Below are 14,481 nucleotides of genomic sequence, written 5' to 3' on the forward strand. Positions count from 1 at the left end.
GCTGCTGACTCTCTATTGAATGTACCCAGGCTTTTCAAGGAAAGAAAAAAGGTTGTAGCATCCTATGTAGCACAGAGAAAGGATTATATGGAAAGAAATTCATTTAAAACTCTGGAATCACAATTTTATTGCCTTCTCACAATTAAGAAAAAAACTCCTACCAAACCTTGAAAAGACATAAATAAATCTTACTTTTATTCTACCTTCCTGGTAGAATAAAAGGAAGATTTCAATTTAGAAAGAAAGTCATTCTCTAGAAGGGGCAGAGGGGGTTAAGGATTCTGCATACCTATAAAAGAGCTGCCCATGCCAGCAGCTCTTTGAGCAGAAGCAGTGTAAGAAAAAAGACATTGAAAGCTGAGGGGAATTGATTCCTGCAGCATTCTATGTGCTGGACTCACTCCCTGCTAGGATTTCTCACTGTGTGCTCTGTGTGTACATACAGCCAAGGAGTGCATCTGTTCTCACTGCCAAAACACTGTCAGTTTAGGAAGGATTCTTCTTAGGTCAGGATTGTTTTCATATGGTGAGAGACAGAGTTTAATGCAGCATTTTAATTCCTAGGAGAATTTGCCAGAGCTGTACTAAGACAGAAAATGTTTGTCCTGTAATCCCAATTTTGCACTGACGGACCTGGTTCTTTAGTATTCCTTCCTTTTGGATGTGAATTAATGTAAAATTTTAGCAGAAGCCTAATATGGGGAAAGTTTCAGCTGTTATCAGGTTGCTCCTTTATCCAGAGACAATGAGGGTAATGTTTTAAATTCCCATTTGAAATGGGAACATCTGTGTAATTCCAAATCTTCTCTGAACAGCCATGAAACCAAAACAACGGAGGAAGTAAGTGCAGTTTGACTCAAGAGAATGGGGCCTGAAGTTGTGCCTGGCTCTGTTCCAGAGGCAGTTTGGTTCTAGTATGTGCACAGGAGAAATGTTTCCTTAATTAGCTCTGTCAGTGCCTGCACAAGGGCTGCCCTAGGAGCCAGCCTGGGGAGCCAGTGGTGTGTACAAGGCTGGCAGGAGCGAGGCCCTGAAATGTCTTAAGAAACCTTAAGTTTGCTTTTCTCCACAAAGATGTCCTTCTGTACTCAGGACATGTGAGCACCTGAGAAAATCCTCTGCAGCAGAGGACATTTCAGTTTTCCTTTGCTTTTCACAGAATGGACCTAAGCAGAACTCTGGAAGTCATGGCTGAAACAACAATTTGACCTTATCAATAATAATGTCTGGTAGAAAGAACAGCATAGGAAGGGAAACTGACTTTTTCATTAGCTTCACAGCTAATTGATGGAAAACCTAAAATGCACAGGCTTCTCCATCTCTCTCAGAAGTGTTCAAACCTAACTTACATACATCCTATAAATGTTTCAAGTAACAGAGGCAGGATTTAAGGTGACTGTCTCCTGAGCACCAAGTGTCTCTCCCAAAAACAGATGATGCCTACTGGCCAAGAGCAACGTTGGGATAAAACTCAAACTTACACTTGTGATTACTGTACAGAACTTGTGTAATGCAGTGGGCAGGACAAAAGGCAGCTTGGATGCTATTTTGAGCTCTTGGATGCTCCTCTCTGCTTTTCTGCTTCTCCCTCTAAACTGTTTGTGTTTGAAGGTGACTATTTCTCTGTGACTGTGTAGAATACCTGGAACATTGGGATCTTAACTCCTGTGGGAGCCTTCCCAATCTCAAGGATGTAAAATACAGCACATATTTTTAAGAAGTAAACTACACATCTCTATTTTACTGTATAATACTTCTGTATCATCCATCTCTCTGGAAGCCTGTGCTGAATTTTAAAAACTGAAGAGTTAGAGATTAGGAGACTAACAGGTCAAAGCAGCTCTGCAGCACTATAATAAACACATCTTTAGCACTTATTAATGTCTCATGTACATTACAATGTAAATGAGGTGTGCATCCTTCTGTGCACAACTGTGGGACCTTTCCTTTTATCCCCCATATAAACATTCCTGAGAATAGACATTTTTTCCCCGTTTTCAGGCATAATGATGCTGCAAGCACGAGGAAGGGATTAAGGGGCAGTTGCCTAAAAAGGGATGTGCTGTCTGCACAAATCATCTTGCTACCCATTTCTTGCTTTCCCTCATACCTAAAATGTATTTATTTATTTACTTTCTTGTGGCTCTCTTAGTCCATCATGAAATAGCTCTGCTATTGTGCTTCATATAACCCTTTTTCTGCCAATTTTTTTTCCTCTCTCTGTCAACAAACCAAGAAATCTCTTTAGAACATAATCTTGCTTTAATCATTCCCTGCTGTCCCAGAAGCATTTGCTTGTGGGACAGACAGCATTTTTGATTTTGTCTCCTATATCTTTTTCTGGTAAGAATTGAGGTAGGTCCCAGTTGCATGATATGATTCTTCTCCAGAACATCATATTGAGGGTAAGACTCAGTGGAGCATCAGGGTGCTCTGAAGTGCACTCTACAGTCACTAATCTGGAGATTAAAAAAACAGGGAACCAGGAATGCCTGAGGCTTGCTGCAGGCAGGGAGTTACTTTTCTGAGAGAGAAGGGAGGTGAAAACCCTCCTTTTTGAAAGCAAGTGTTTAACTACCTATGACTTGTTCTATTTTAAAAAATCCTACGGCTGTATCCACCCCATAAGATAAGCTTTTCTTCTTTTTTGCCTTGACTCAAGCTGCTCTGGAGGGTGACTGATAGCACAGAGGAGCTAAAAAAGCTAGAGGCACTACTGGTTTTGCTGTCAGCAGATGCTGTGTGGGGCACTCAGGGCACAGCTCAGCCTGAACTGGAAGAATGGGCACATAAGGACTTGGGGACATGAAATTAGTGCAAGTCTCAGGTAAGGAAGGGATTGCAATGTGATAGAACCTGTCAGTTTTCAGCTGAGCTCTGTAATATTTGTCTGAGAACAGTAATATCTGAACAGCACAGAGTAGAAAGGTGATGGCCCACATTCACAGTTTGTTTCCACACTGATACTGTTAGAGCTAAGTTCCTTAGGCTTTTGTGGCTGCTAGTTCAGCAATAGATTATAAATATATATATTATGGATTTAAGCATCTTCCCCTATCCTTGATGCATGGTTAATCATGACTCAGATAAAAAATGCATTCTTTGCAGCATTATAAATTAATGAGTGAGGGGCATTGTTTTACCATAGTGCTGCCTCAAACTGCAAATCTTACTTTGTGAAACAGGGAGGAGACCTTGTGCACTCTCCTGTCTTCAGAAACAAAAAAATAAGTAGGTATTCCAGTAAAAAAATCCCAGGTATTAAGCAACTAAGTCTAGCACAAACTGTGTATGCCTCTGTAATTGAAGATAACAGTGTACTCAGCAATGCCTGGCAAAACCCTAGGCTAAGAAAACTGAAACACATTATCCAGCTGAAACTACAGGGCAATGCTTAGGTCAAGAAAAGACAATTTTTCTAATCTAAATTAGATGAAGCTACCTGCGTGTAAATTCTGTGTCCTAAAAACTACATGCAGTTATGTAGCAATAATAATTGCATGTATATTCCCAGATTTTCTGGAGAAATTTTATTTGGAATAGAGTGCTGCAAGGCCTTGAAGTTTGAATTGCCTTCTTGGCAGCACTCGAGACTATAAAGTGAACACAAGCAGAATTTTAATGGCTGTATTCAGCTTGAAGAAAGGCATCCAAAAGTACAGACCTAGTTCTTTACCAAGTGTTTCTCTGAGTTTAGGTTTTGCCTTTCTTTGGCAGAAAACAGGATCATTTTGACCATTTCAAACAAAAAGACCATTTCATAAGTCGCCTGTTTCTTCCTGCATTACATGGGATGTTTACTTTTTTGGTAGCAAATAGACAAGTACAAAAATAACTACAGCAGGATTTCTCATCAAGTTAAATAATTCTCTGCCACACAGACATGCCAATACTGCAGCTGCATTGAACCTGGGGGAAAGTGTTACAGTATTTTTCAGGCATTAATCTGCATCAGATTAGGAACCAAAACGCTTCAAACAGTGGGAGCTGTGAATAGGTGTTTCCTACACAAAGAGACAGGGAGTTGTGCTTCATCTGCTGAGAATTAAATCAAAACCAAAATATTCTGAACTAAGTTATCACTGCTTCTGTGAGAGAAGTAAACTGGTGTACGGGGTGCATTTTTTAAATCCTGTTTGTTCCAGAGGCAGGATGGTGTTTCACAGATTACCTCTGACAGGAACATGTTTTATGAGCAGTCTGGACATGGTTGTTCTTGTCCTTACAGGTTTATAGTGACCCCTCCTGTAGCTGCAGCGCCCGGCTGTGAGGGCAACAGTGCAACAGCACAGGCAGAGGAGAGAGGAGCAAAGGACAACAGGAATCAGCCAGACCCCCAAAGCTGCAGCTTCCCAGGCAGCTGCCTCGTTGTCTGAAGTGGAATTCCTCCCACTGTAGCCTTTGGTTTCATTGAGGTGTTGCTTGCTGCTGTTCAGGTGAGGAGGGGTGGGCGCATGGGATAACACCTGGGCAGGCCTGGGGCTCAAAGCTGAGTGTACAATCTTGTCTGAGCTGGTGATGACCGACCTGCTGCTTGTCCTATTAGCAAAATCAATGGCTGCTGGGGAAGTGTCTGCCCTGGAATAGGCAGTACCTTCTGCAGTTCTCTGCACTGTCAGACTCCAGCTGGGGCTGGCAGTGTTTGCTGGTAAGCCATGGCTCATGGCAGCAGGTGGAGCTCGGAGCAGAGGAGAACCTGACGTGGTGGCATTGTGATGTTGGCATCTTCCCCCCTCAGGGGTCTTTGTGCTGTGCTGCCTCTCAGATTTACTTGCTGAGGAGTAAGCATTTGGCTCTTGGGATTTCAGTTTCTCGAAAATGAGAAGGTCTGGATCAATCCCTATGGAATTAGGAAAATGTTAGTTTATTGACAAAAGCTTGTCTGCACACCCACAAAAAGGATCCATGGAGACAGATGCAGGGCAGGGAGCCCAAATAATGCCTTTTTGGATTGGAGGTGTCACTGCCTCGGGTTGTGGGACACCTTATGGGATGCAAGGGATTTTGGGATTGCACATGACTGACTATGGGATGCTTAGGGAAGGAACCAAAGGTGAGGAAAGGGTAGTGAGGGCAGGGAAATCCAGGAAAGCTCTGTGTGTGACAGTCTGCACCAGCAGCTGGAGGGAGGCTCCACCATGGGAGCTCAAACATCCCAGTGGCAGCAGCTGTTGAGTCTGGGGTCCAGACTGGGCACCCTGGGAGCATCTCAACAAGCTGCTGGGGGACTTAGCATTGTGTATGTGTGTGTATATAAACACATATTTATATATTTTCACTAACACAAAAAGCAGGATGAGGCTTTTGGTGCTCCCTGTGTTGGTGTGTTTGCTTTATGTGTTTGTCTGTGTTACCTCTGTGCTCACAGGGCATTTGGTTAATGAAAATAAATGTTCAGCCTTGTTACTGCTTGAGTCTGGGGACATGGAGCAGTGGCAGCCTCCTCTCTCAGTGTCAGAGCTGGGAGGGTATTTTGGCCAAGCACAGTACTGATGAGGTACTCAGAGCACGAATCTTGAGAGCAGGGTATATCTTCAAGCTCCTTTCTCACTCTGAGTGGAAGAAAGGGGGGAATTATTTTCAGAAGTAGGTATATTTATGGAAAAGGAAGCAAGTCTTCATGTTTTTTAGCATTCTGTGTTACTTCAGGAGATCATTTAGCACAGCAGCTGACCAGGTATCATTTTAACATTCCCTAGAGCTGCTCTGTTTTCAGCCTTCATAAATGAAATGCATAATTACCTGTTGTGATGTTGTACAAAATGACATCAACTCCAGCCTTTAGAATGCAGCTTTCCAAAGCTGGGCAAGACATGTGCAGGCAGTTCCTGTTCCTATGAATGGCTCCATGGTAGAACACTGCTAGATTGCAGGAGACTGGAACCCATAAAGAACAAAGTTGAGCTTCTCAGCAGAATGACCATTGCATTTTGCATGTTATGATGTTATTTAATGTCAGAAGTTCATTATATTTGCCCAGATCCTGTGGGAGGAGAGACCAGATCCTGTGGTTCTCTCATTATCATATAAACTAATTGAGCATACAGTCAAAAGAGAACTTACATCCTTATTTTACATCTGGACTAGAACAGCCATATGAGTGCTACTTCTGTTTCTCATTAAATAATAACTGATTTAAAGCCCTTTGAAATGCCCTCTAATGTCTCTGTTTAGTTAAGATAGTAACAAATTTTGTTTGAATATATATGATTACAAAAAGGAGATTTCAAGTTTGCATTTTTTATCTCTGTAAGTATCCAGTCCTATGTGGAGGGATATGATAAAAAGTTTGTTGTTGAGATAGGAACAATCTTGCTGAAATGTATGTAATTTTTCTCACCTCACATTATTTAAGACAGAATTTGACTCTTCCCAGGATTGCTGCTGGAAGTTATTTATGTCACTGTCAGGTTGTGAATGTCATATTTTTTGCTCATAATTCAAAATATAATCTAAATTTATATTGACTTTTTTTAGTAACTGGTACCTCACTTTCATCCTCCAAAACCATATCCCAACCCCTTTCCAGTCTGGAGAGTTTTAAAAATTTAGGCACCACAAACATGCAATTCATGTATCCTTCTAAAATACACTCCTGTAGAGTTCAAGTGCAATGTGATACAGACAAAGTACAAGGCTTAGGACAAAGGATGATTTTGTTTATTTTTATTCTGAGCCTGAGTTTACCAGAGAAAAGGGGTGGCCAGATGAATTACTGCTATTATTTATTGCTATAACTTTAGTGTTACCTGGTTTGCATGGTATAAACACAGAATAAGAGAGAAAAGAATACTCTTGTATTTCAGAGAAGGACAAATTGTGTGTCCCCTCCACTCTCCCTCTCACCATGTCCTAGTCTGATGCTATCCTGCAGGAAGGGAATGCTGTTGGAATCACTGTCACTGCTTGTTCTCTATAATACAGATGGGGATGAATACTGAAGAGTTACTCTCTTAATGCTGGTATTGCCAACTAAGTTACTCTCTTAATATTGGTATTACAAGCTTTGTAACAAAGATCTAAAATTGCAAAGCAGACCCTAAGATTTTAGTGTGTTCCCAGTGTAGTCTTCTGAAAAAATACAGACTATCAGTTTCCTTTCCATGGGACAACAATGTGCCTCTGCTTTCCTGCCTGAAAAAAAAAAATTATAGATCCTCCTTCCACCCCCTCTATTTCTTCTTCAAGTGAAGGGCTGTTTATATAAACATTACCCAAAATGGGGGGTTCAGTGTGTGCCAGGATGTTGCCAACAAGCACTCACCGTTCCTCAGAAGGCAGCAGCTCCTGCTGCACTGCTGGGGGGAGCTTTCTGCATAACCCTGCAGCAGCTGCGCTCCCCTCCGCCGCGATTCCCGCAGGTCCGGCAGGAGCCCCGGGAAGCGCCGGATCCAGCAGTTCTTGTAGAAGGCAGTGGGTGAGCAGAGGCACTGGGAGCGCCCGGGCAGCCCCAGGAGCAGCAGCAGCGCTTGAGCCGCTGCCAGCAGCACAGCCATGGCCCCGTGGCAGGGCCTCAGGGAGCCGCCCTCTGCCCCAGCGCTGCACCCGCACTGCAGGGAGCATCCCTGAAAAAGTGAGGATGCTGCCAGGGGCATGAGCCAGGGCAGGGGCTCCTCCAGACAATGCCCATGGTGCTGTCTGGGCAGCTGCTGAAAGAGAGCAGACATTTAATGAGCTATAGAAGATTATAAAGAGTTATTATTGCAGTTCTCTAACTTAATTATTTGGAGGTGGGTCTTGAAACACAAAAGGGACAGGCTGTTTTTAGTCATTCAGAGAACTTGTTTCTGTGGTCCCCTCTTTGTGTCTCTTGTCCTCAGACCAAGCCACGCAGACATGGAGCTTGAGATTTGGTGAATAACAGCAAGCTCAGCACCTTGTTCCACCTCACTCTGTTCACTGTTAGACTCAGTACAGAGAAACAGCTCTGTCTAGGATCTGAACACTTTGAGTTATCTGGTGACTGTGGAAATCTGCCTTCTTATGCTAACACATGAATCTCTAGCCAGGGGTGGAGATCTGTTCCCCTTCCTACACTATTTTGATTGCAAGAATATTAAAATTTTATTTGTAAAGATCTAGAACCAGATGAACTCTCTATGACTGGGGAGGGCTGGAACCTCCACTCAAGCTATGATTGTGTTCTCCCCATAATAACTTTAAAAACATTGAGCAGTCCATACAAGGTTTTCTGCTAGAAAAAGGCCTGTCAGAAAGAAAACACAGCTGACACACAGAGAGATGATTTTTCAAGTACCTGGTCTGAAACCTGAAACTCCCACATTTTTTTTCTTAATAGGACCAAGTCTGATCCCCGCTTCTCACGTTACACTTTTCATACAGAAAAGCTTTAAAATATTACAATACAGGAGTTGATTTAAACCCAATGGACTGTATAGTGAGGTTGAGAGACAGGCTGAATTACAGTTTGCAATAAAAATTGGGTGTTCAATACATAAGAATATTTTACACTGTGTTTTTACACTTCAAGATTGAGATCAAGGAATTTCCTCCTTTCCACATGAAGTGTAGATCAGTTAAGTGGAGTGGGGAGAGCATCAAACTCATTTTAATTATTTGGTCATTACAGTTTGAAAATGAACTGACAGGTGTTACACAGCTCACTGGAAGATAAAAAAGCCTAGAGCAGGTTAGCCCCTGTTGATCTAATAGCAAGGCATTATTTTATTCATTGGAACCATAATTAGGAGGATTCCAAATAAAAGTCTGTTGTGGGGAATATGAGAATTAAACTGTTAGAAAGAAGGTAAGTGAGTAATTCTTCAAGCCTCTATCCTGAAAAGCAGCTCTTGGCACCTGCGTTGTTTTATTTAGTTTTGGAGTTCGATATTTTCATCTCTGTGATAATCAGCACTTAAAACCTTAAATACATTTTAAAATGCCTGATAGCTTTCACTCAGTGGACTGCACAGGGAAGCTTTTAGACACATATCTACAAGCACTATTGACAGTGTATTTTTTAAAATATTTGTTTCAGCTTTCCAAATATCCCAAGGAATCACTTGATTTGGAACACACTCAAAATTTTGATGGACATGCCTGTATTTTGGCATTACATCCTGTAGTATGAGTAAGTGTAAGATTTTCAGATCTGTTTTGTTCTGCAAGATTTGCATGCAAAAATGTTGATTTCTGATTGCTTTTCTCACTCCTACTCTTTCCATATCTCCAAGAAGAGAAACCTGGAAGACTCTGAATAATCTGGGGAAGCACTTAACAAGGAGATGCAAAGTATTCTTTCCTCCTCCTCTTTTCCTGAATAAATTTTAAGGGCAGAAATAGCTGCAAGGAAACTTTCTTTTTAATGAAAGATAAAGTGATTAAAACAAGTAAATAAATGGCTGCTTTAGGCAACTTCCTTTAAAAACAGAAAATTTCTAGTAAATTTCACCATCTTCTGCCAGCTTCCCCTTAATTTTGCTTTGACTTTTCAATGGGAAATGTAAATTAGTGCTGAAATTTTAATTCACAGATATTTTGCAAGAAGGAAATGCCCAAGTCTTACCTGCAAACCAGGGACTGATTTTCCATGCGCTCTGCAAAGAGGGACCAAGAGGCTGCCACTGATACAGGGGAGTCTGTGGCCAGTACCAGACCAGCACTTCATGTTATTTAGGAACTCCTTTCATCCGACTCCTCACATTTCTTCCTGGAAAACAAAAAGGTAGGGGGGCCTGTTTCCTGTCAGAATATGAATGGTTTTGCAGGCCTTTCAGTAAAAGAGATATAAATGGACCTGCCACGCTGGAACAAAATGATCTTTTTCATGATCCTTATAATCAGAAACAGTCCCTGAAGTTTCCCACCTGGGCCAGCAGTGAGAATGGCACAATCCAGGAGCTTCCCAGCACAAATGATTCATCACCAGGCATTAACTCTTTTTTTGCCAAGCAGAAAGAAAAGCATGCACTTTTTCCATATGAAGTAACAGACATGTCTTGATTTTTGGAACTACATTTAGCTTTTATGGAATATATGGCTCTATCACTCAGAATATGTAAAGACCAGAAATGATCTATTTAGTTGTAGAGTTGTGGAATGGTTTGGGTTGGAAGGGACCCCAAAGCTCACCCATTTCTACCCTCTTGCCATGGGTAGGGACAAGTTCCACTATCCCAGGTTGCTCCAAGCCCTGTCCAGCCTGGCCTTGGGCACTTCTAGGGATGGGGCAGCCACAGCTTCTCTGGGCACCCTGTGCCAGGGCCTCACCACCCTCATGAGGAAGAATTTCTTCCTGACATCCAACCTAAACCTGCTCTCTGTCAGTGTGAAGCCATTCCCCCTGGTCCTGCACTACATCCTGTGTCAAGAGTCTCTCTCCATCTTTCCTGTGGGCTCCCTTCAGGCACTGGAAGGCAACAATGGGTTACACTGAGTCCGTGTCTTCTTCAGGTACTGTGTGACCGAGCAGTGGGAAGGTGACAAGCTGAGAAGTGAGACCCAAGCAATTTCCCAGGTGAGGTAGGAACCTTGCCCAAGTCCTCCTGTGAATGTCAGTAATGAATTTAAGGAAATGTGCAGCATAATGCCATGTGACATCAGCATGAAGTTCCCTGCCTATGTTGTGCTCCACATAAGAAAACTGAATTTCAGGCCTGTGTTAAAATCATCTTTATCTCATTTTTCTGAGATTCGTACATGCATTTTCCCTTTATTATAGTAGGGGTAAGATCAAAGTTTTAAATAAACCAAGTATATTGATAATTTCAGAATATGTCACTGTAACTCTGTTAAGGTATAAAAGTTATAAAAGACTAATATAATGAATCATGAAATAATGAAATGTAAATATGTGGAAAAAAATCAAACTGAGTCTTTGACATTATTCAAATAATGTGCTTGCTTTCTTTCTCCTTTAAAATTTTCCTTGAAATCAAAAGTCTCTTTCAAAATATCTAAAGTCCAACAAAACAGCATTTTTGAGAGAACTGTTTTGTCAAAAACAGCTATTAGTGGTCAAGTTTTGGTTTGGAGCAATGTATCACATTTTTAATGACTCTGACCTTCTCTGAGGTTAGGGACAATTGATCCAAAGATTCTGGTTTCAGTCCCACCTCAGTAAAAAGAGGTGAAATATTACAGTTTGTCTTCCTGGGGCTTCATACAAACAGTTTTTTAAACCCTTGTTTCCAAGGGTTGCCAGGCCCTGAGATTCTCTCGGATCTTGGCTTCAGACTTATTCTGGCCAAACCTCTGCTCCAAGGCTGGCATCTGAGTGTTCAAGCAAAGAGCAACACAAGTTTTACCAAGATTAGATTTATACAAATATATATCTAGTGGCATTGCAGATTAACTTCAGCCAAGTTTTATGACAAAAGGCACAATGTTTAGCAAACACTAACGAACAGATGCTGATTTATGGCAGAACTTGAACTGGGCAAAGGGGATGGAGTTTCAATCTTGTGGTGAATTTTACAGAGCTGGATACTGAGTGGAAGTCTTCCATGTGGATTACCATTCATTTTACCTAGTTATTATGTACTAAAATTCAGCACTGCTTGTCTACACCAGGATTAAAAAATATCTGCTGTTTTAAAAGCACCCAGTTGAGTCTCCTCCAGGCACAGCTGCACAAGAAATTCCTGGCTGTGGATGCACAACACATTTGTGCAGAGCAAACATCCCTAACAGGGGATCCAGCAGCAGACAGAGCACTCCAGCAGCCTGACCCCCATTCAGGTTTTGTCAGGGAACATTCATTTCACCTGAGGGAGTTTCAAGGAAATTCCTTAAGGGGTCTGTGGTGTAAAAAATGGACCAGGTTGAAGGCCATTGCAAGGATTTACACTCTTCCACCTCCACTCTGCTGTCTGGGGCCTGGACTTGCCCATGATCCACAGAGAATGCCCACCACACACAGACTCTTGGGATGGTTGGGATGGCCTTTTTGCTGCCCAGACAAGCTCAGGAGCACACACCTTAGTATTAATCACTCAGATATGACTAATAAGTACTTGATAATAAACAATCTGCTTTCAAAAAACATGTGACTCCAAGTATCTTTTCAGTAGTGCTGCAACATACTTTTATTGCAAGGAATAAATAAGCAGCACATTAAAAGCAGAAAAAATAAATAGAAAATATTAGGGAAAAATGTCTTAGCAAGTGCTACTAGAAATGAGTGCTTGCTTTCTATTTTTTTCTTCTTTTTTTTTAATAGCATTGCTAATGGCACTGGGTAAGAAGTGATTTGTTTGGCTGCGAATCTGTAAAGAGAAATTACCTTAATTTAGCAGGTCATCCTTCACAAATGCTAGAGTTCAGCTGAAGTAAAATTATGCTCTGGTCAGTTCCTCTCAGAAATGCCAAGATCCTTTAGAACACTGACATTTTTAAATGCTGAAATACTGCAGGATAATTCCTATGTTCCATATATGCTTACTTTGTATCTTGTGACAGGGAAAATACTGAACAATTTGGCAAATCCTTTCCAAAAGACCAATTCCTGTCTTGAGTAATTCCACTGTTCCTCAATGCACAGTTCCCTGGCAGTGCAGTACAATTCCCTGTACTGCACTGTGTCTCAGAGGGCAGAATGTGGCACTTTATATTTTATATTAGATAGCATGGATACTTTAAATATCCCCAGATTCACTTCTAGTTCACACTTTAGACTAATAAGGCTGAAAGGAATTCAATTTTTCCACAGTTTTTTTTCACTCAGTGTGGTCCTTTCCTCAGAGCATTCAGGTTGGTGTTAATTTCTAGTTCTCAAGTATTATCCAGTGTCTCCCTGGCTTCACTTTTCTTTGTAGCAGTAACCCCTCCTGAGTCTCTGTGATTCCTTGCTTTTGCTATGCTGGGAAAGTCAGAGGGCTACAGAAATGTGTGCCCAGGCAGAGAAAGGCTGAGATTCTCTGTGTCATGGCTGAATGGTCTATTACAATGGAGTGGCTGTATGAAAAAAGCTTCTTCCATTTCCACGTCTTTTTAAAAGAAAAGAGTGATCTCTCTTTGGCCTTGGAAGAAATTCAGACATTAACTATGAGGAAATAGTTCAGGCACCAGACACAGGGAAAAATTATGTAGCACAAATGGCCAAGGCAACCCTGGAGCAAGAGAGCCTTTACTGACACTCTCTGGTGTCTGCACAGTCCCTTTCTTGGCACTTGAGAACCCTTTTTCTTGGTATCAATTTGTCTCTCAGGTACTGTAAAGAGAGGCCTGAACTGTCTAAAACACCTTGAAGACTTTGCCCCAGGAGCTAAAGTCTAGGAGACAGGTATTGAAAAGCTGAGCAGAGTTACCTTTGTCTTCTTCTCTGAGTGTCTTGTTCTTCAGGACATGTTCTTTTGTCATAAACTCATTTAACATTTTAGATTTAAAATCTACCATGATTGTTTTCATGTTTGATGCTTCAGCATGTTCTTGAAGGATGATAGATAGTTCTTTATATTTGTTTCAAAGATCATGCAAATCTTTTATGGCTCTGAATGACACATTTCAGCTTTGTAGCTCTAGAAATAGAGTTCCAACTCTGGAAAATACATTTCTTACTCACTTAAGGTACAACCAAAGTGATTGCAGGTGAAACAGCAAAGCCTTTTCTTTGATTCCATTATAATAACATGTACTATTGATCTTAGAAGAAACCAACAACAACAACAACAAAAAAACACAACTGGGTAAGGAAACAGGCTTTTTGTAAAAGTGGCCACTGGGTACTGCTGACCTCTTGGGCATGTGAGAGCTCCTGTGGAAAGCTGTGGGAATCAGGGCCATCAGAAGTTTGCTGGCAGGAATAAAACACTACTGCATGCCAGAATTGATCCAGCTCATTAACAAACCTCATAGACTGTGAGGAAGAAGTACTGGAAATCCCAGGCAGAGTGGCAGGCATAGGGCTCATCTGGCAACATACAACCAGAGAAGAAATATTTCATCCACCCAGGCCGCGGTGTCAACACTTTGAGGCTGAACTTACCATAACTGACTACATGGAAAAAAGCATTCACCAATTAGGAGCTAACTTACAAATCCATGAAACATAAGAGACTCCAAAGCAGATGTCTAAAGATGGCAATCCTGCTGTATTCCAACAGGACAGCTTGCTGGCCATGCCAAACATGAGATCTCTGCTTTCCTCGGGAGTAATCATGATTGCAATTGCTTGAAATGCCTGCCTGTGGGAATTAAAGGACAAGAAGGAATTAAGGGTTGGACTCCTACTGAGGGGTTGAGACACTTGTGTGGAATAATCTTTTGAAGGCTGATCCTGAAGCAGAGAAAAAAACAGCCAAATGCTCATACTTTAACTAGGTGTAAGAAACTCAAAAAGGAAAAATGTTGTGGTGCTTTATTAAGAACAGAAGACAGGAAAATGGAATTTGAGTATTAATTAAATAATGAGGAAGACTGAAAGAGGAACACAAACCAAGCAAACAATGAAACACATCAGTAGGAAAGAGAAGGTGAGAGGTGATGGTGACCCAGCTAGTGAAGAGACCTCTTTTGGTCTGG

At 41.5% G+C, this 14,481-nt stretch overlaps 1 protein-coding gene and 1 long non-coding RNA gene across 2 annotated transcripts; one reads left to right on the forward strand and one right to left on the reverse strand.

Moving 5' to 3' along the window:
* Positions 1 to 3,918: 3,918 nt before the first annotated feature.
* MANSC4 (MANSC domain containing 4) lies at positions 3,919 to 7,496 on the reverse strand. The gene is made up of 3 exons (XM_066550553.1): positions 7,265 to 7,496; positions 5,743 to 5,877; positions 3,919 to 4,840 (listed from the first exon to the last, which is right to left on the reverse strand). The coding sequence occupies exons 1-3, from the start codon at positions 7,494 to 7,496 to the stop codon at positions 4,161 to 4,163; spliced, it is 1,047 nt and encodes a 348-aa protein (XP_066406650.1). The 3' UTR covers positions 3,919 to 4,160.
* LOC136557032 (uncharacterized) lies at positions 4,269 to 10,557 on the forward strand. The gene is made up of 4 exons (XR_010783727.1): positions 4,269 to 4,436; positions 8,999 to 9,091; positions 9,494 to 9,685; positions 10,414 to 10,557. It is a non-coding gene; the product is annotated as an uncharacterized lncRNA (long non-coding RNA).
* The last annotated feature ends 3,924 nt before the right edge of the window (positions 10,558 to 14,481 follow it).

Source organism: Molothrus aeneus, chromosome 5, assembly GCF_037042795.1.
Source record: "Molothrus aeneus isolate 106 chromosome 5, BPBGC_Maene_1.0, whole genome shotgun sequence".
Lineage (NCBI taxonomy): Eukaryota > Metazoa > Chordata > Aves > Passeriformes > Icteridae > Molothrus > Molothrus aeneus.

What these genes read in the sequence shown, in the direction of transcription:
- MANSC4 (XM_066550553.1), bottom strand. Translation starts at nt 7,496, where the DNA reads ATGGCTGTGCTGCTGGCAGCGGCTCAAGCGCTGCTGCTGCTCCTGGGG. An exon ending in CTGCTGCCTTCTGAGGAACG is followed by an intron (nt 5,878 to 7,264) that starts GTGAGTGCTTGT and finishes TATGGGTTCCAG; the next exon opens with TCTCCTGCAATCTAGCAGTG. An exon ending in TTTGTACAACATCACAACAG is followed by an intron (nt 4,841 to 5,742) that starts GTAATTATGCAT and finishes CTAATTCCATAG; the next exon opens with GGATTGATCCAGACCTTCTC.